Here is a 21390-nt window from a genome sequence, read left to right as displayed (position 1 = left end):
TTTTTTTTTTTGGAGGGCAATTGGGGTTAAGTGACTTGCCCAAGGTTCCATGACTAGTTTTTGTGTTAAGTGTCTGAGGCTGGATTTGAACTCAGGTCCTCCTGACTCCAGGGCCGGTGCTCTATTCACTGCGCCACCTAGCCGCCCCTAGATATTGTATTTTTTACAGATTGAAGATTTGTAGCAATCCTGGGTCAAACACATCTATGGGCACCATTTTTCCAGCAGCATGTGCTTACTCCATGGCTCTGTGTCATATTTTGGTAATTCTCATGCTATTTCAAAGTTTTTCATTATTATTATTATATCTGTTATCGTGACCTGTGGTCAGTGATCTTTGATGTTACCGTTGTAATTATTTGAAGGTGCCACAAATCGTCCCCATAAAAGAAGGCAAACTTAATAAAGGTTGTGTGTGTTCTGACTACACCACCAACCTGCGATTCCTCATCTCTCTCCTTCTCCTTGGGAATCCTTATTTCCTGAGATACAATGATATTGAGATTAGGTCAATTAATAACTCTTTAATGGCCTCTAAGTGTTCAAATGAAAGGAAGAATCAGTCTATGAAGGGAAACTTCACTGTTGTCTTATTTTAAGAAATTGCCACAGTCAATCCTAACTTCAGCAACTACTGCCCTGATCAGTTGGTAGCCATCAATACTGAGGCAAACCCTCCACCAGCAAAGAGATTACAATTTGCTGAAGGCTCAGAATTTTTTAGAGATGAAATATTTTTAAAATTAAGGTATAAACATTGTTTCATGTTTTATTTACTCATAAACATCTGAGGCCATGACTTTGACTATTGGATTCTTTTAAGATTTTGGATTAAAAAAAGGATTTTGGATTTTGTCTGCTGTGAATCTGTAGCAACTTGAGAGAAGTTGTAATAGCATGCTAGAGCGAACTCTGGAAGGGACCTCAGAAGATCATGGAGGCCAAGTCTCTTATTTTACAGATGAGGAAATTAAGGAGGCTAAGTGACATCTTAGGTCCCAGAGCTAGGATGTGAGGAGGATGGGAACCCAGGGCCTCTGACACCAAAACCAGTGTTCTTTCTAACACTGCCTTGTTCATAATAGGTGTTTAATAAAGGTTTATTGACTATTTATTGTTTATTGACTGTGTCACAGAACTCCTTTAAAATGGATGAATGAGTTAAAAAGGCATTCAGGGCTCATTACATGCAAAGCCCAGTATTCAGTTCTAGGGATCCAAACAGGAATGCAGAGACAGTTCCTGCTTTCAAGGGACTCATATACTCACGGAGGAGATGACATATATGAGATTTCAGCTGCAAGTCTGATGGAAAGATCCAATAATTCTTAGGGTACAGCAACATAGGAGATGCTAAGATATCTTCTTTAATGTTATTTCCTTTGACAAAATTAAGTCCTTTTTATGTTAAACCATTTGACAGTGCTTTTGGGTCATATATTTAGAAGTAGAAGGGACTTGGAGGTCTGCTAGCTGAGAGAGAGGGAAAGAGGGAATTTGGGGGGGAGAGCAAGAGAGACAGAGAGAAACAGAGAGAGACACACACACAGAGTCTTGAAAGAAGGTAGGGATTCAAACAAGTGGAGATTAGGTAGGAAGGTCTTATAGGCATGAGGGATAACCACTATAAAGGCAAGAAATGGGGGGTGGACTATCACATGTGATAAACAGTATATAGGCCAGCATGGATGAATTGTAACAATAAAGTGTAAGAAGACTAGATAGGGAGGAAAAAGTTAGGTTTTCTAAGAGCTTTAAATGACAAACATTGGACTTTATATTTGATCTAGGAAGTGATACTGAGCCACTGAAGTTATTGAGAGGGAGAAGGCACTAACACAAACTGACATGCTTTAGGAAAATCACTTTGGTAGCTATGTGGAGGATGGATTGTAGTGGGGAAAAACTTGAACCAGAGAGAACAATTAGGACAAGGCTATTGCAGTAATATGGGAAAGAAGCAATGCGGGCTTAAGCTAGGGTCATGATTGTGTGGAGTGCAAAAGAGGGAATATTTACATGAAAATTATGAATGTAGAAATGACAGAGTTTGGCAAGACATTGGATTTATGGGATGTGTGAGAGTGAAGAGTCAAGTATCATGCCAAGGTTTCAAGCCAGGATAACTGGCAGAACAGTGGTGTTCTTGACATTAATGAGGAAATTGGAAAGAGTAGAGGGTTGGGGGGAGGGAAGATAAAGAATTCCATTTTTGACAAGTTGAGTTTGAGATGACTATATTACAGATGTGCAAAAGAGAGTTGGTGCTGTGGGGCTCAGGAGAGAGACTAGAACTGTATGTATGTGTGTGTGTAAATGTATAAATGCATGTGTATATATATAACATACACATATGCACATATGTGTCATATATAAGATATGTAAACACATATATGTGCATATATAATTTGGGAATATGATTCATAAAGTTAAGAATGGAATCCAGTATTTTTTATTCCTTTGGATGAGATCATTAAATTAGATAGTATAGAAAGAGAAGAGAAGAGAATCTTTAGGGGCAATCATCGTTAGGGGATTTGGCTTGGATGAAGATCAGACAGGTAGGAGGAGAGAGCACTGTTATGATAACCTAGAGAAGATGGTATTCGGGAGGGGGTGATCAACAGTGTCAAATGCTCCGGAATGGACAAGAAGGATAGAGACGGAGAAAAGAACATTTGATCTGGCAGTTAAGACACCATTAGTATCTTTAAAGAGAACAGCTTCAGTTGAAGGATAAAAGGGACAGTTTCAGTTTGAAGGATAAGGCTGGAAGATTCCAGAATTTGTTACCTACATTTCTGGATGAAATTAACTCGCGAGATTCTTCCCCGTCAGCCTCGTCTACATGTGCACAGTCTTCTCTCAAAATCTACTGGTAAATTTATTGTATAATTTCCTGAAATATGGCATTTGGTCTATTTATTACATTTGACTCAGAGAAAATAGTTAATAAATAGTTGCTGTGGAAGCTCTAGCCTCTAGCCATGTTATTTTCTTTCTTTTTCTTTTTTCTTTTTTAAAGCAATCGGGGTTAAGTGACTTGCTCAAGGTTACAGGGCATAGCCATGTTATTTTCATTTGCAGGGTTGTCAAATATTCCAGTTTTTATTCTTTGGCTTTATTTATTTTAATCACCTTTGTTTTCCTTTGATGAAGACCTTTCTATTCTCTCTACATTTTACCTCTTAAAAAAAGAAACTTCAGTGAATTTTTCAGATTCTTGTGCATCTTTAATCTCTTGTTTTTTCTTTTTTTCTTTCACTGCTTTCATTTTTCTCTTTATAGTTGCTAGGTCTTTCCTAATTTTTCACCATTGAACAAATCTGAATAGTCTTATATTGCATCCTTTATGGTACATTATTTTCAGGATTTTTAAAACCTTACAATAGTTCATGTTTTTTTGTTAAATACATTTTTTTGCTCATTCATTTCTTTAATCAATCTTTTTTTTCTGTGTGAATTTTCTTTGTATGGTTTAAATTTTTTTTTCTTATATTTCTTTTGGCACATTTATTGTTCTTTGTGAGGTGACATAGAAGTTTTTGGGTTCACAAACGATCATTTACTTTGTCACATTGTGTGACCCCAGAAAAGTCACTTAACCTTTGTTTCCTTCGGTTTCTTAATCTGTAATATGGGGATAATAATAGTACTTATCTCCCAGAGTTGTTATAAGATTTAAATGAGATAATATTTATAAAAAGACTTAGTACAGTGCCTGGCACATAGTAGGCTCTTTATGAAGGCTCATTCACTTCACCATACTGTTGCTTCTTTGTAAAGTGTTTTATACATTTTAAAATTCCATAAAACATCAGTTATTATTATGAGTAGTAAAGCAACAGAAATATCAGAAGCTATAGAAGCAGCAGTAGGAGTAGTAGTAACACCATAAAGTTAAGTATTGAAAATAAAACCACTTTGTTTCTAGGATTAAAGGTTAGGTATAGGCATAAGCCAGGACACATTCAGAGAATCGACCAGTACTTACCGACCTTTCCCAAAAGACAGACAACACATAAGATATGTCCTTCAATCACATCAAACATATCACTAGTCAATCACACATCAACACACCCTTGAACTAGTTAAATTAATTGACACTAATCATGCAGACTAGGGTTAATATAGTCTTCTTGCATATATGTTAAGATAAATCTTAGCAGAACTAAAGATGTTTCTTTAGTAATTAAAAAAAGGCAATGGTACTTTTGGGGACAGTTTTGATCTGGGGCTCAAGGATTCCTAAATATGATGATTATTATTCAGACTAGAATGTTCTGAAAAGAAAAGAGTTTCTATTAGTTTCTACTTGGAAAATTCTTTTTATAAATTCAATGTATATTCATTGCCATCTGCAGTTATCTTGGTTGCTGGTACCAAAACAACTACCCCCAAAATACCTTGTGGTTCTACTCAATGATTACTGGGTTTTAGAGGCAGCTACGTGGCATAGTGAATAGAGTACTGGTCCTGGAGTCAAAAGGACCTGAGTTCAAATACAACCTCAGACACTTGACACTTACTAGCCGTGTGACCTTGGGCAAGTCACTAAACCCCAAATGCCCTGCCTTTCCCCCTCCAAAAAATACAAAAAAAGAATGATTACTGAATTTGAAGTCAGATCATGGCATAATGTAAATAAACACTGGACTGGAGTTAAAGATCTGAATGCAAATCCTGGATCTTCTACCAATTACCTGTGTGCTGTTTGCCTTCCTGGGCCTCAATTTTTTTTCAATTGTAAGATGAGAAAATTAGAACAAATGATACCTAATTTACCTTTCATTTCTAAATCCTATTACCATTTTCCTTGGTCTCCATATTCTATCTCCTAGGAATGACATCTTTCACCTGCCTTATTTTCCCCAGAGGGAAAATTCCAGATAGCATCCAAGTATGCCAATATGCATATATAGTGATTAAATTTTAGAAGACAGAAAACACACTTATTATGGACTAATCACAATTCCAAACCAAAAATAAATATGATTTGTTCATAAAGAGGAAACCAGGTAAGTTTTAATTTCCTTTTGTCTCATAGTCAGAGACTCTTTTCCTCATAGCCTATGCCAGACTGCAGTAGGCTGTCATACAAGTGGACCTGAAAACCTTAATGCTGGCACTGGTGTTTTTCATTTAAGTTATGACCTCACTGTCCTTTGTCCTTTAGTTTTGGGGAAAACCATAAATTATCTTAGGAAGAAGAGCTTCAGTTATTGAAGGGTAGTTTATTGAAGGGTAGTTTCTTCCACACAATAGAATACATGGAGTTCTATAGGAACCATATTCCTGGCCCTGAGATTGAGATCTGGATACCTGCCCCCACCTCCTCCCTTTTAAGCAACATTCAAACCCTGGCCATTGCTGGTTCAGTTCCTTCTTCATTTTTCCTCATACTTCAATTTTGCCAATGGTGATACACTTTTAAGCTCAGAACAAGCCCTTTCATTCAATTATCATTCAACACACATTTATTGAGCATCCATTATCTATAAGACAATGTTATAAGGCTTGATCTTATTCTACGTCAGGCTCATTGGTGATCAGGATAATCAGATCATTTTAAAGATCATTTCGAGCATTTTCCACCATGTTGGCTGGGCTACTTCTTTTCCTTTGAAGGTATCCTAATTATCCTTAAGTTGTGATTAGCTCAGGGAACAAAGGGTTGGGCCACTGATGTGGCTTCCTGGTCACCTGAGTGAGAAGCCACAAAGAGCTCCATCTCAGCCTTGGAGAAGCCTTTGGCTGTCGGACTCTGTAGCGTGACTGACACCAGGAAGTGGTGCTCTGTTGAATCAGCCAAGTATCCTTGATGAATGTTCTTTAATATCTTTTCTTTCCTATGGTTAAGACAATTTCTTTTGTTGATCTCTAAATGTTCCATGATCATCATTTCTTTCCAATCGTGAACCTCAGGTACTAGGAGTAAGTCATACCTTTCCTACAAATGTACCTAGGTGCCCTTGAATTTAAAATAGTGAGAGCTCATAGTCTTCAGAGGAATTGTAGGGCTAATGAGACCAAGATTGGTGGGTTTGTTGTTCAGTTGTGATAGTCCTGTTCTACTCTTTGTGACCCCATTTAGGGTTTTCTTGGCAAAATACTAGAGTGGTTTTCCATTTCCTTCTCCAGCTCATTTTACACACATGGAACTGAGGCAAACAGGTTAAGTGACTTGCCCAGGGTCACACAGCTAATATGTCTCTGAGATCATATTTGAATGCAGAAAGATTCGTCTTCTTGACTCCAGGTCCAATACTCTATGCACTATGGCTCCACCTAGCTGCCCCAATGGGTTTACTCTATAATGATTATCATTGTCTCCCTACTCTCCCTCTAGTTAATCTTCACTTTTACTGGACTATTACAATCCTCCAACTTCCTATTGTCCAGCTTATGTTGATGCTCTCCTAGATATGGCTGTCATAAAGCCATCACATAAGTGTTAATGGAGTGAAGAGGAAGACAGCAAGATTTAAATAAAGAGTTTCAGTCAGTCATGCCTGCCTCTTCATGACCCCATTTGGCTTTTTCTTGGCCAAGATACTGGAATGGTTTGCCATTTTCTTCTCCAGCACATTTTACAGATGAGAAAACTGAGGCAAACAGGGTTAAGTGATTTGCCCAGGGTCACAGAGCTAGTACATGTGGAGGCCAGATTTGAACTGAGGCAGATGAGTCTTCTTGAATCTAGGCTCAGTGCTCTATGCACTATGGCACCATTACTCCTGGAGTAAGGAGGCAGAGGTTCAAATCTCACCTCTCTGTATGAACTGTATAGCCTTGAGGTCACTCCAACTCTCCTGGCTTCAGTTACCTCATCTGCAAAATGTAGGAGTTGAATTAGATGATGTCTAGGGACTCTTCCCTCTTTGAATGCTTTGACTACTCTAGAAGGCTGTTCCAGAATGTCTTTCACTCATTAAGAAGTTGAAGTTGTACAAAGAAATCCAACTTTCCTAAAGAACCAGAATACTGTTTTCTCTTACTCTCTTTCCCTCACCTTACCGCCATGTCTTGGATTGATTTGGCCCAGTTCACAGCAAGGCAGAGAGAGAAAGAGAGAAGAGAAAGACAGAGACAACAGACAGAAAAAAGAGAGGAAGACACTGGTAGAGGCAGAGACAGAGAGACAGAGACAGGGAGATAGAGAGAGACATAAAGAGAGAGAGAGGGGCAGAAAGAGACAGAGAGTCTGAATAGACACTGGATTTCTAATGCCTACCGTCATGCTCTCAGCACCATCCCCCATCCTTTCCCATCTGTGAGGAGTCCAATTTGCCTCTGTCAATTATGTCCGGGAGGAAATGAGCATCCACTCAGTCATTTCTTGCCTTCCTGAATTACTTAGGGAGTAGTGAGCGGTGGGCATGAATATTTTATTTAAAAAGCCATAAGAAATCCCACATTTTGCTCCTTTGAGTAAATTAGAAACTGTAGTTAAAAAAAGAAAGAGCTGTTACCATCACTGGGCCAGAACACTCCTGTTATTTAGGCCCAGCTAGGTAGTCTTATCAGTAAAGCAAGAGAATCAGAACCTTACATCACAGCTGTGACTCCACAGGTCAGGAAACATCAGCTCGGAGGCAGAGCTGTATCTGTCTTTGCTGCACTCTGTACAGGAACATTTGGCTTTTTGCTCAGAGGGTGTCTATGGGAAGATGGTCTGTGCCTTCCCTTTGTGGCATGTGGAAACCTTTTTCCTTCCTTTTTGAAGTTGTTCCCACACTCACATCCCAGGCGTGCCCCCTTTCTCCAGAGGGTTCCCTATCAATCAGCAATTGCCTCAGGGAGCACTCCTGGAGTCTCCTCTTCGTCCTCCCTATATTCTGGGCACACCCCTTCTCTTTCACTACTCACATCTCAGCCCTGGGCCCTCCCTTGGCTGTTCTCCCATTCCCAACTCCCCTACAACCAGATTTTGTAATGGAGTGGCCTAGGGAATTTTTTACAAAAACCTCTTGTTTTAAGGTATCTGTCAAAGTCACCTTTTCCTTCAGCATTGTGAGAACATTTTCAGGATTATATTATATGAGGATCACTGTAGGGACAAGGTATGCCTTGATGAGGACGTGTTATAGCTCTTCAGTATCTACAGAATCACCAGCTGGTGAAGTGAATAGAGTGTTGGACCTGAAGTCAGGAAGACCTGAGTTCGAATCTTCCCTCCCTCAAATACTTTCTAGTTGTGTGACTCTGGGCACCAAGGTGCTTAATCTCTTTACATTCTTCCTCTGCAAATTGGGGATAATAATTGTACCCACTTCAGAAGCTTGTGTGAGGATAATATAAGAAGATAGATGTGAAATGCTTTGTAAATCACAAAGTGCTAAATTCGAGCTATGATTATTTAAAGGCTTGTTGCATGTAAAAGAGATCAGACTCGCTCTGTTTGGCCCCAGAAAGCAGAACCAGGAGGAATGAGTGACTTTAATCTAGATGTCAGGAAAAGCACATGGGTAATTTATATCTGGTTCCTTACTGTTCCAAGGAGGGGGAGTGGAGGGAAGGATAGAATTTAGACCTCAAAACTCAAAAAAACCCCAAATGTTAAAAAAAGAAACTGTTCTACATGTATTAGGTGGAAAATAATATATTATATCTTAGATGTCAGGAAAAATTTCCTAACAATTAGAGTGTTCCCAAAGTGGAATGAGCTGCCTTGAGATGTGTTAAGTTTCCCTTCACTAAAGGTCTCCAAGCAAAGGCTTGAGGACCACTTGCTAGGTACACTGTAATTTCTGTATTTCTATCTGGGTACAGAATGGGTCAGATACCAACTGAGACCTCTTTCCATGTGGAGGTTCAATTGTAGGAGGGGTTAGTTGGAGTGAGGGGATTGACCAGTAGGAGTCATCTTAGGAAGTAAGGCCCCTCTGGCCACTTCCTGGGACACTGAAGGAGCTGGGGCTTGGTCATCCCTTTTGTCCCCTACAAAACAATAGAGGGGAGGGGATAGATACCTCAAAACAGAATTGGCCATTGAGACAGCAAGTGCCACTCGCTCAGCAATCTTTAAAGGGAGGGACAATTTTTGTTCTCCTTCTCTCTGGGATCTATGGTGTGGAACGTTGTTTCTGGGACTTACTGTTTTTGAGGGTAAAGTTGGAGAATGGAATAAACATATATTAAGCGCCTACTACATACTACTACATACATACATATTAAGCATTTATAAGTATCTCATTTGATACAACAGCTCTGTGAGGTAGGTGTTATTATTATCCCCATTTTACAGTTGAGGACACTGAGGTAGACTGAGGTTAAGTGGCTTACCCAGGGTCACACAGTTAGCTAGGAAGTGTTTGGAGGCTGAATTTGAACTTATGTCTCCTAGCTCTCTACCTACTGTGCCTTGTAGAAGCTTGTTCTTTGTCCTCCAGAATTTATAGTGGCTATTCACATAAGACAGTAAGAACATATATTGAGGGGGGTGTCTAGGTGGTGCAGTGAATAGAGCAGGGGCCCTGGAGTCAGAAGGATCTGAGTTCAAATGCAGCCTCAGACACTTAACACAAAAACTAGCCGTGTGACCTTGGGCAAGTCACTTAACCTCAATTGCCCTGCCTTTCCCCCTCCAAAAAGCAAAAAAAAAAAAACAAACCCCAACATATATTTATTCAGTGATCCTGAGCCTGGACCTTGGGCCTCTTGAGGCCTCCTCTGCTTTGTATTTCTATTTCTAAACACAGGGGACTGAATAGTTATCACAAGAGATGAACTTTTCTAGAGTTCGAGTACAGGAGATGAGCAATTGTTGGATATTCCTTGTTCAGTCTGGCTATGATGTGGTGAGCTACTCCAAATTCTTCCCACAGGAGAAGATGACCCATTGATCCAAGAATGGCTTCTCAGAAGGTCTGGACTTTGAAGGAGTCCTTTGGACAGTGCAGAGCTGAGGTGAAGGTGAAATGCCGATTCAATAGTCCCACTAATTAATAAAAAAAGTGAGTGATAAAGCATTTATTAAATGTTTACTGGGACAGCTAGGTGGTGCTGTGGATAGAGTGCTGGGCCTGGAGTCAGTAAGAGCTGAGTTCAAGTCTAGCCTCAGACATTTACTAGCTATATGACCCTGGGCAAGTCCCTTAACTTTATTTGCCTCAGTTTCTTCATCTGTAAAATGAGCTGGAGAAGGAAATAGCAAAACTGCAGTATCTTTGCCAAGAAAACCCCAAATGGAATCACAAAGAGTGGGACATGACTAGAAAAGGACTGACCAACAACAATAAATATTAACTATGTGCCAAGCAATGTGGGATACAGAGACAAAGTAACGACTTTTGCCCTCAAGGTGCTTACATTCTAATAAGTAATGATAGCTTACAGAGTAAGGGAGAGTCATCACCTGGACCTCCTTCCAGATGGTTTTAAACTCTTCTTAAAAAAAGGCAAAGACATTCTATGAGGAGCAAGAGGCCCAAAGGGGCTGCCAGGAGTGGTGGTGGTAATGCTGAGATGGTTCACTGGGGGAAACAGGACAAAAAAGCCATTTGTTTATGGGAAACTGGGTTAGGATTCTTTAAAAGCAGTGTCTTGATTTATGTAAAAGTGTATGCACATATTTACATACATATTTATGTATGCATGTGGGAGGCAGCATGGCATAGTAAATGGAGAGATAGTCTCAGAATCATAAAGGCTTCAAATCTTGACTGTGACACATACTGGTTGTATGACCCTAAGCAAGTCACTAACTCAGTATCCCAGGTAACCCTCTAAAGGGAATATGTTGCTGAATAGTTGTAGATCCTAATTTGAAGGCTAGAATATGAGATGTGTAATTATGAAAAAAATTATATATTTAGAAGGAATAACAATGTATTGTGAAGATAGATCAGGAAATTGAATGTATATATGTGGTGAAAGAGAGGAAAGAATTGAGGATAACCTTAAAGTCATTAACTTGGGTGACTGGAAAAGTAGGTTGAGAGCAGGTTGAAAAAGATTTTCAATTCCAAAGTGAAGAGTTTATAATTTATCTTAGAGGCAGTAGGGAGCCATCAGAGCTTCCTGAGCAGGGGAGTGACATGGTCAGACATGCTTTAGAAATTCTACTTTGACTCCTGTGTAGAGGATAGGCTGAGGAGGGAGAGACTGGAGACAAGGAGACCAATCAGGAGATTATTTCAGTAGTCCAGATGAAGTGTGAGGGGATGAGAACCTGAATTAGGGGGGATCAGATCAGCCTCCTTTTGAAATATGCTGAGGTAAGATTTCAAGCTTAGACATCATTATCATATCAATATCTGTTATCCTTATTTCTATAGTCATCTTTATCTCCCCCCTTCCCCCAGAAACTCTGTCTCAGTTTTAAACTAGTAGCAGTAGTAGTGGGAGGACAGCCCAGGGGAAAGAATAACCAGAGAGAGCCAAGACTAAAAGTCTCTGTATAAATCTGTTAATCCATAATGTTATTGTCTGGAGAGAGTCTTTATAGTAGCAGAAGTGGGAGTTGTATTGTGAAGATAGATCAGGAAACTGAATGCATACATGTGGCAAAAGAGAGGGAAGAATTGAGGATGACCTTAAAGTCATGAACTTGGGTGACTGGAAAGATTGTAGTACTTTAGACTGAAATATGGAAGTTAGTAAGAGGACTGAGTTTGGGGTGGTGGGAGGATATGAATTATGTTTTAGGCATGTTGAATTTGTAATACCTGTTGGGTGACCAGGGAGAAATATCCAGCAGGCAGCTGGCAATGGAGTATTGGAGTTCAGGGGAGAGACAATAGCTGGATGTGTGGATTTAGGAGTCATCTGTATAAAGATGATAGTTGGATCTATGGGAATTGATGAGAATAGGAGAAAGAAGGAAAGGAGAGGGGAGAGAAAAGAAAAGAAGAGGAGAGGATAGAAAAGGAGAGGAAATAAGTGGAGAGAAAAGGAGAGAGAAGGGAAGGGAAAGAGGAGGAAAGAGAAGGGAAGAGAAGGGGAAGAAGAGGGGGAGAGAAGAGAAGAGGAAAGAAGAGAAGAGGAGAGGAAAGGAGAGAAGATAAAAGAAGAGAAGGGAAGAGAAGACAAAGTCCTGAAGTTAAAGGCTAGAGTATGAGTGATTATAGGAAGAAGTAACTAGACAAGTAAGAGAAGAACAAGAAGATAGCAGTATCATGAATACCCAGAAGAGAAGACTTCTGAGGAGGGATTGCTCAACAATAACAAATGCTGCAGAAAGGTAAAAAAAAATAGGTGAAGTCATAGAAAAAGCCATCATGTTTAGCTAAGAGATCATTGTTAACCTTGGCTGAAAGAGATTTCAGTTGAATTGTGGGACTGGAAGCCAGATTTTGAGTTGGAACATTACACACCTTCTTTTCCTCTTCTTTCTCTTCTTCCTCCTCCTATATAATAATATAGCCTTTTTCATCCTTTCACAGAGGTGCTAAACAAGGACTTTGGGGCATTGGGGAGGAGCAGAGGTGAAGTCTTTAATCCTTAATACATCCTTGGGAAGGATGACAAAGATGGCTCTGTCACTTAAACCCTCTATGATCCTAATGCAACCACTTTACCTCTCCGTGTCTCTGTTTACTCATGTTTACTGTCTGAAACTAGAAGAGAGACTGTGTGGTGTCATAGATGGTATATGGGATCTGGAATCAAGAGAGCCTGGGTTCACACCCTGCCTTCCTCACTTACTATCTGGGTCATCACAAGCAAGCCATTTAAACTTTTTGAGTTTAAAATTCCTCATCTGTAAAATGGGAATAATAGTTATAGTACCTATCTCCAAAGGCTGTAGTGAATATATTTGATGTACGTATGATATAATGATATGATATAATGTATGCAAAGCATTTTGCACACCTTAAAATGCATGTAAATGTTGGCAATTTGATTATTATCTCCACATTTAAAAAAAACACTGCATATGTAACACAAATAGCAGTTATCATATTTTCTCTTCTAGAAGGACTGTTTTCCTCATGTCTTCCAAATACTGCTTTTAAAGAATTCCTGAACAGTGAGTGAGCAGTCTTATGAATAAAGCATAGGACTGATAAAAAAATGGATACATAAATGAATAATTTATTAACAGTTGTGGAAAAAAAATGAATACTGGCCAAACAAATTTGCTAGCCAGGGGATGATTCCTTATCTTTGTGCATCAATAAGTGCATTTCTGAGAAGGTTACCATGGATGCAAAGAGCATCTTCTTTGTTGCCTTTTTTATTTACAGCAGTATTGTTTTAAGAGCAACTTCAAGGGAATAAGTAATTTTGACTATTATAAATACCCAAATCAACTACAAAGGACCTATGAAGGAAGATACATTCAGAGAAAGAACTGATAAATAGAAATAGGTATAGAATTATTATATATGTATATATTTGTGTATTTACATATATACATATTTGTGTCTAATGGTATCCATCTCTAGAGGGCAGAGAAGAAAAAAGGAACAAAAGAAATTTACAAGATAACTTTATCATATATTTAGAAGGAATAACAAGTTGTACATAATAGATTTGCAATTTCAAGTGTAATCATTTTTTAAATTGTATTATGTTGTGGAAATGCTTGTTTTATTCCATAAATTAAAAATAATGAAAAAAAGGAAAATGGATCCGATTCAGAACTTACTTGTGTGGCATCTGCATTGTTTAATTACTTAGTCATGCATGTAGGAAAATGACCAGTAAATTTGGGTGTCTATTCTTTGCTGGGATATACAAAGTAAAAAGATTAGAAAATATCTGGGGAATTAAAAGGGAAGAAAGGATGGGCTGGTGTAACAATGCAGTCTTGGTGAGAGATAAGTTGGTTGTGGTTATTATGAGTTCTAATCCTACTCCCTTCCTACATTCAATTAACACCTAACCTAATTTCCCTGTCATTTCTTGTCATTCAGCTCCTTTCAACTCTTTGGTAGGAAGTATGTTGCTGAGAACTCCTTTGCTTTTAAAACACTTTGCCAACACAAAGGGCTCTTAAAAATAATTGGTGGTTACAAAACACCTTTCTCCATCATTAGCAATCATAAATGTTTAACATTCAAAATGCACCAGACAAATTCCCTTTTTGGCACTTAGAGACATTAACTTGGTCCAAAAGGCCAACTGAAACACCAGGAAGTGAAGACCACTTGACCACCCAAAGGGAGAGCCTCGAAGTCACATTTCCTGAAAAATGTTCCAAATAAGTACAGTAATAATTGTCATTTACATAGTGTTTCTATAAAGTGCAAAGCACTCTACATGTTATCTCATTTTGTCCCCGCAAATACCTGTAGGTACAATGGGTTATTATTTATAGGTTAGGAAAATAACTTCATTTTCCCAAGTATAACCTTGCCCAAGGTTACACAGCTACTGTAGCAAATGTCAGGGGCAGGACTCCAGGCCAGTTGGAGAACTTGCTTTCATTTAATTCTTGTGACAAAAGTTTTTTTGTATGCAATCCTTTTCAGAAAGTTTTGAAAGGTTGTTCGTTCCTCCTCCCTGACAGTTTTAGGGAGGGTGCTACAGGACGTTGTTGTTCAGTGGTATCTGACACTTCTTGACCCAATCTGAGATTTTCTTGGCAAAGGTGGTTTGCCATTTCCTTCTAATCGTTGTTAACAACAGGTAACTCATTGCAAATTTATACCGCTTTTAAAGAACCTCAGGGCAGCTAGGTGGTGCAGAACACTGAACCAGGAGTCAGGAGCATCCAAGTTCAAATTCGACCCCAGACATTTACTAGCTATGTGACCCGGAGCAAATCACTTCACCCTGTTTGTCTCAGTGTCCTCACCGGTAAAGTGAGCTGGAGAAGGAAATGGCAAACCAATCCAGTATCTTGGCCAAGAAACCCCAAATGGAGTCACAAAGAGTCTGACAGAAACTGAATTTAAAGTACACAAGCAAACTGCTCCTTTGTCCTGCTTCCCAAGTCTCCTCACCTGGCTTGGCTCTCCCTTCAGGTGGAGCATCAGTTGTTACTTCAGAAGTATTCTAAATTAGAGTGCATTAGGGAGCAGATGTTTATTTTCCAGGATGTATTCTACCATCAGAGAGAAAGAGTGGGAAATTACTAACGGCTGTTTTGTTCTTTACAGGAATTTCTACCCATATGTGACAATGTCTAAGCCTTCTCTGAACTGATTCAAGGCAAACTTTTGGTAGGACGTGTTCCGCCTCCATCACTACTCTTCTGAGCAAACTGCCTTGTAGCTTAGGCCCTCCCTGCCCAGCAGAGGGGTAGTCAGTGCCCCTGCGATGTCTTCACTTTTCCATGTCAGGATTCTACGAATCACGCTGGGGCGATTTTGTAAAGGGTAGCAAGAGGTAAAGAATAGGTTGTAAATTGACCGGTAAAGGTGTGGCATTGGGTGTTTATCTGAGGAGTTAAGGAGAAGGGGGTGTGTCAGATTACGTTTGAATATTGGCTCGGGAAGGAGGTGTGTCTGTATGTCCCTGTGTCCTTCTACTCAGCTCCAACTAGTGGGCAGTGCTTGGATGGATTAGGTGTGTACAGTGGGAGTGGGATGGGAGGGGGCAGAAGGCGGGGCCTAACGCGTCACTTCGGGAGTGTAGTGAGAGAGGAAGGGCAGAGCCATGCTGCAGCTGCAGTGACAGCAGCGGAAGCTGGAGCATTGGGGAGTACTGGTCCCTGTGCTCCAGAGCTGCAGAGAAGGGTTAGTCTATTTGGACCGACCAGTCCATTTGGAGCCCATGGGAAGAGCTCAAGGAGAGGCGACGTCGTTAGCAGCGACCTCAGGCAGACACGAGTCGTGCGGTAGGCTACGGGAGGAGGCAGAAGCCACAGCTGGTGGAGAGGAAGGCGCATCTTGCGCTTCTGGACCGAGCATCAATGTGGATTCTGGAGCAACGCCCAGTGGGCGCTGGGAAGTGCTGAAACAACCCGAGAGACACCTAAGAGTCCTAGCTTCCAGATCTAAGAAATCCTAAAACGCGAAGCCAGGCATTTGACCTGGGCATTCAATTCCAGACATCGCGGCGTGTGGATTCAGGTACCTCTACTAGTGGATCCCCACATCTGCTTCCAGTCTCTTATAGGAAAGAGAGCGCATTGACAGCTAGGTCAAGATCAAAGAGAAAGGGTATCAGGAGCCGCACCCTAGGAAGAAAGAAGCAGGGAGCTCCACTCAAGCACATCTGGTAAGCCAGACCCGCGTACGGGCAGTGGGCGCCTTGGGGAAGGGCGCACGGCGTAGTAGGCGGTATGCGGGAGGAGACAACGTTGGCGCAGGAGGCTCACGGGGAGGTCCGGGGATCCGAGGAGGATCAACAGGGTGGGGGAGACTTCCCGGGGGCCGCTGGAGGTGGCGGTGGCTGCTGCAGCAGTGAGCGACTGGTGATCAACATCTCGGGACTACGGTTCGAGACACAACTGCGCACCCTGTCTCTGTTTCCTGACACACTTTTGGGAGACCCGGGTCGCCGAGTCCGCTTCTTTGACCCCTTGCGCAATGAGTACTTCTTTGATCGCAACCGGCCCAGCTTCGACGCCATCCTATACTACTACCAGTCTGGGGGCCGGCTGCGGAGGCCCGTCAATGTGCCTCTGGATATCTTCCTGGAGGAGATCCGCTTCTACCAGCTGGGTGAGGAGGCCCTGGAGGCTTTCCGGGAGGATGAGGGCTGCCTTCCAGAGGGTGGTGAGCACCAGAAGCCCTTGCCTTCTCAGCCCTTCAAGCGTCAAGTCTGGCTCCTCTTTGAATATCCTGAGAGCTCAGGCCCGGCTAGGGGTATCGCCATTGTCTCCGTACTGGTCATTCTCATCTCTATAGTAATTTTTTGCCTGGAAACCCTGCCTCAGTTCCGACCAGATCCCCGAAGTAGAAGTGATGGTGGGAGGGTAAATTCAGATGGCCCAGCCCCTAGAGGGAGCCAGGAAGAAGATGAGGGAGACCACTCAGTATACAAACTGTTAAATCCCAGTGTCATTGTCCAGGGAGGAGTTGTATCAGGACCTGGACCATCATCCCAACTGATCCCATTTGGGGGTCCTTCAGAGTCTGGCTCTTTCTTCACAGACCCTTTTTTTCTGGTAGAGACCCTCTGCATAGTGTGGTTCACGTTTGAGCTGCTGGTTCGTTTCTCTGCCTGCCCTAGCAAGCCAGCCTTCTTCCGAAACATCATGAACATCATAGATTTAGTGGCCATCTTCCCTTACTTTATTACCTTGGGCACAGAATTGGTGCAACAGCAGGAACAGCAGCCTGGAGGCACTGGCGGAGGCAGCAGCCAGAATGGGCAACAGGCGATGTCCTTGGCAATCCTGAGGGTCATCCGCCTGGTCCGGGTTTTCCGCATCTTCAAACTTTCCCGGCACTCTAAAGGTCTCCAAATCCTGGGCAAGACCCTGCAGGCCTCCATGCGGGAGCTCGGGCTCCTCATCTTCTTCCTCTTCATCGGAGTCATCCTCTTTTCCAGTGCTGTCTACTTTGCCGAGGCAGACGATGACGATTCGCTATTTTCCAGTATCCCCGATGCCTTCTGGTGGGCGGTGGTCACCATGACCACAGTTGGCTATGGGGACATGTACCCCATGACGGTAGGGGGCAAGATTGTGGGATCCCTGTGTGCCATTGCAGGCGTCCTCACCATTGCCCTACCTGTACCCGTCATCGTCTCCAACTTCAACTATTTTTACCACCGTGAAACAGAGCAGGAGGAACAAGGCCAATATACACACGTCACATGTGGGCAGCCTATACCGGATCTGAAAGGAGCGGGTGGGGGACTTGGCAAACCAGATTTCTCTGAGGTTGCCCCAGAACGGAGACCCAGCTACCTTTCCACACCACACAGGGTTTATGCAGAAAAAAGGATGCTAACAGAAGTTTGATTATTGAGAGGGAGAAGCTGGGGGTTCAGGGCAATGGAGTATGAAAGAACTGCAATAGTTTTATAGTCACCCCCTATCTAGAACCAAGGTATTCATCATTCCCTCTAACTGGAGTGACCAAATGGCTGAACTGTGAAACCTATTGCCTGGACCTCCGACTCCAGTGACCAAGAGGCTATCTCTTGATATTTAAGACACATGATATACTTCCATGGGTGTCATCTGATCATTCTTACTTTCCTAAAAACTCTGTGGCATGCCTTCTCTCATTATACTCCCTGAGGACTGATTTTCCATGCTTCCTCTGTAGTCTCAAAAGAACTAGAACTCCTGGGGCTACTTTGGCACTCCAAACCTTAGTTTTCATCTGTTGAATTTCCATCCAAAGGTGGAGGGTCAGAAACAACTCACTCAATCTACTATTTTTCTATTGTGCCCTTTGTTACCTATGGATATAAAATGTTCTAATTATCTCTAAATTTAACTAGGATGACCGATTCCAGGATCTAACCTGACTGTTTAGAAGATATATAGAGCAATCTAAAAACAACAGGATTGTGTGTGTGTGTGTGTGTGTGTGTGTGTGTGTTTTGGTACAAACAGGCACCTGTCTTTTGTTTAGTGCAACCCCTGATCCAGGTTTCTCCACTGCCAGGAGTGTTGGTTCTCAAAGCTGAGTATTAGTCATATGTAAGTGCCTTCCCATGCAAAGGGAATGGGGACCAGAGAATCAATCACCAAGTCCAGAGAAGCACCAGAATGGAGTCACATATAACCCTTGCTTCTGTTCTGTTGCCTCTGAAGGACTGTAATGTCTTGGTGCAGCGTACAGTTTTCTCTACACTGTAACAGCTTTCAACTGCCAGCTGGGCCCCAAATGCTCCCGAGTCCTCCACTACTGCCAAACAGACTCACACATCCTTCCTCCAACCTGGACATTTAAATGTTGGGATGCCTCCGATGTTTTGCTAAAGCAAACATCTGTTTTAAGCCCGAGACTGGCATATGCAAGGATATTGCAAAGTGGCCCAAGAAAAGATTTCTGAGTCTGCAAAAGTGTTTTCTGTTTTTGTGGGCAATAGGAAATACCCGTGTTAAGAAATTAGCATTGATTCTTTATGGGCAGTCCTGTTGTTCAAATCCCTTTCATTCGGTTAGATGAGCATCTGTGAATTTTGCTCCTCTGACTTACGTCTTCCATAGAGTTAGATAGTATAGAAAGAGTGCTGCATTTGGCATCTGAGATCCTGGATTCAAAACCTCATGCCACTTACTACTTATATAACCTTGGTCAAAACTTTGCCTCAGTTTTCTCATCTATAAAATGAGGTGCTGGTCTTGATTATTCCTAAGGCCCTCTTCCTGCTCTAAATCTGTGATTCTATAACTGTCATTCACTTCTCTTTTGAGATTGTGGTCTTCCATGCACCTGGGAACTCTCTTTTGGTTTTTATGTAGGGTGAGGTACTTAGTCACATGTGAATTTCAGATACCTGAAGGACTATCAGCTAGGTTTTGATTTTCTTTTTAAGGTTGAGATTGCTTGGCAGAGACTTCTTTTTCCTCTAGGTGTGTCTAATGATGGATGTCCTTTTAAGGACCATTCTAATGAATTACACCCTAGATTAGAAGTTGACTAGTCTCAGATTCATATCTTAGTTCTGCTCTAACTACCTTGGGTGACTTGGGGCAAATCACTTTCCCTCTCTGTACCTTGGTTTCCCCATCTCTTAAATGGGGAATATAATGCTTCCCTCTCCCTACCTCATGAGACATCTCAATGAACTTCTCTGGTCAGATTGGAGATGATGCTATGCAAGCATATGATCTTATTAACAGACTTTGGCATTTAATCTTTGCCTTCTCTCTCAGTCTTAACCAAGGAACAATTCCATCTTCCCTTCTGCCCTCATGAGTCCCTAGATTCAGATCTAAAGCTAAAGGCAAGGAGAATGTCAAAAAGAAGCATGTTTGGGTCCTCAAACTTCTTAAATCCCTCCTCAGTCTTCAGGCTGGGGCAGTTCTTACTTTCTCAAATCCTCAGGAGGAGAAAAGGGATTTTAGTCTAGTCAGACTAAACCAGTATCTTTCAAGAATAAGGGACAACTATAACTCCCCTAAGATTGAACTGTAGCTGGGGTAAAACAGTTTTATGATTCAGGAACACAACATCTAGATAAGAGTTGTTTTTCTGAAGCCCTTTAGTCATGTCTGCTGGCTATTTAGAGAAGGGAGTGTTAAAACACAGGGGACAAAGGAATATTCCTGACCATGGATAAATATGTGAGTGTATGTATGTATAATCCTACTCATAATCTATTACAAAACATTTCCCTTCCAAGACAGTGCACATAAGAAGTTAAGGGTTTGTGGAAAACTGCTATTTCAAGGGATTCCTGTTGTCATAACAACCTTTCAGCCTGTTTTCATATCTTCTGACTTGGAGAGCAAAGGGAAACAACCCAGGCCTGGTTTCCCAAACGGAGAGAGCTTGATGTATTTTTTTTCGGTGCTACTGGTGGCCAGGGCAAGGCATGTGGTCAATATCTGACATGGATCAAGTGAATGATCAAACTTCCTTTGGTCCTTCTTTCATCCTGCTTTGCCAGCCCTGGTCTCCCAGCTTCCACAGTCACTTCTGCTTACCCTTCACTCCCCTGTATGCTTCTCACCTGTTTAAGGAAGCATTGTTGACTTGGACTCCAGAAAGACACAGGGAGGCCCTTGGGAGGGGAGGAGTCTTACTTGGAAAGGAGACTGGTGAGAGGCTTTCTGACAGGATAATGTCTCTTTCCGCTCAGAAGATGGCTATTCTCAGGCCTAATAGATAGAAATGAGCAAATCCTCCTTCCCTTCAGAGAACTTCCCAGCTGCTAAAGGGAATTTCTTGTAAACATGACATTAAAGAAAAGTTTCATAGACTAAAACCTTTGGAGGCCATGGCTCAAGTCTAGTTTCTGTGAGGTTTATTAAATGTGTTCTTCGGATACTTTCATCTGCTTCCTGGGCCTTTGTTGCTACAGCTGTTGCTGTAGCAGTTGGACAACTCCATTGGGAAGACTGTGATGCTCAAGCCATCTGGGTCCCTGACCATGGACCCAGCCAATGCCCCAAAGGAAATTCTGGGGACTTCCAACAACAAGAGGCATCGAGACATCTCTGCAGAGAGACTTGAGCTCTTCCTGTTTCATCCCACAGGAGAGGGGGCACTGAGAGCTGCTGTTTCATTTAAGGTAGGTGTTACCACAGCAAAAACAATTTGGTTCTTTAGATAACATTTGAATCCTTCAGGGAGGGAAAGTTGTGCTTAATGTGAATCAGTATTCTTAGGCAGCATCTGTCGTGTATAGCTGGGATCAGCTGTAGCATTTCTGCTGAGATGCTAGGTTTTCTCTCTTGGGTAAATGTGAATGGGTTTGCTGGGGAATATCCTATAATATACATTCACTCATCTTATGCTCCAAAGACAGTCAATATACCATCTTTCTACGTACAAAATTGCTTTCTGGTCATACTAGAAATGTAGAGAAGGAGCTGGAGAGAGAGAGAGACAGAGAGAGAGAGAGAGAGAGAGACAGAGAGAG

The 21390-nt window shown here is 41.7% G+C and overlaps 1 protein-coding gene across 5 annotated transcripts in view; it reads left to right on the top strand.

Moving 5' to 3' along the window:
• Window positions 1-21390, top strand: part of KCNA6 (potassium voltage-gated channel subfamily A member 6) — a 45636-nt gene that overhangs the window by 3537 nt on the left and 20709 nt on the right. For 2 of the 5 annotated variants that reach the window (XR_011172049.1, XR_011172047.1), the window contains 2 exons: window positions 9828-9956; window positions 20830-21039. Coding sequence is in view for 1 of the 5 variants with exons in the window: in XM_069106090.1 (XP_068962191.1) it covers window positions 16178-17806 (1629 nt within the window). In the remaining 4 variants the exon portion in view is untranslated. Of the gene's footprint in view, window positions 1-2274; window positions 2879-9827; window positions 9957-15495; window positions 21040-21390 lie in introns of those variants that run through there. The other 3 variants (XR_011172050.1, XR_011172048.1, XM_069106090.1) reach the window with 3 other exon arrangements.

Source organism: Petaurus breviceps, unplaced genomic scaffold (assembly GCF_028583685.1).
Source record: "Petaurus breviceps papuanus isolate PSGF00001 unplaced genomic scaffold, PetGlider_PUasm1.0 78, whole genome shotgun sequence".
Classification (NCBI taxonomy): domain Eukaryota; kingdom Metazoa; phylum Chordata; class Mammalia; order Diprotodontia; family Petauridae; genus Petaurus; species Petaurus breviceps.
The sequence above is the reverse complement of the archived record's forward strand: the minus strand, read 5'-3'. Positions and strand labels throughout refer to the sequence as shown.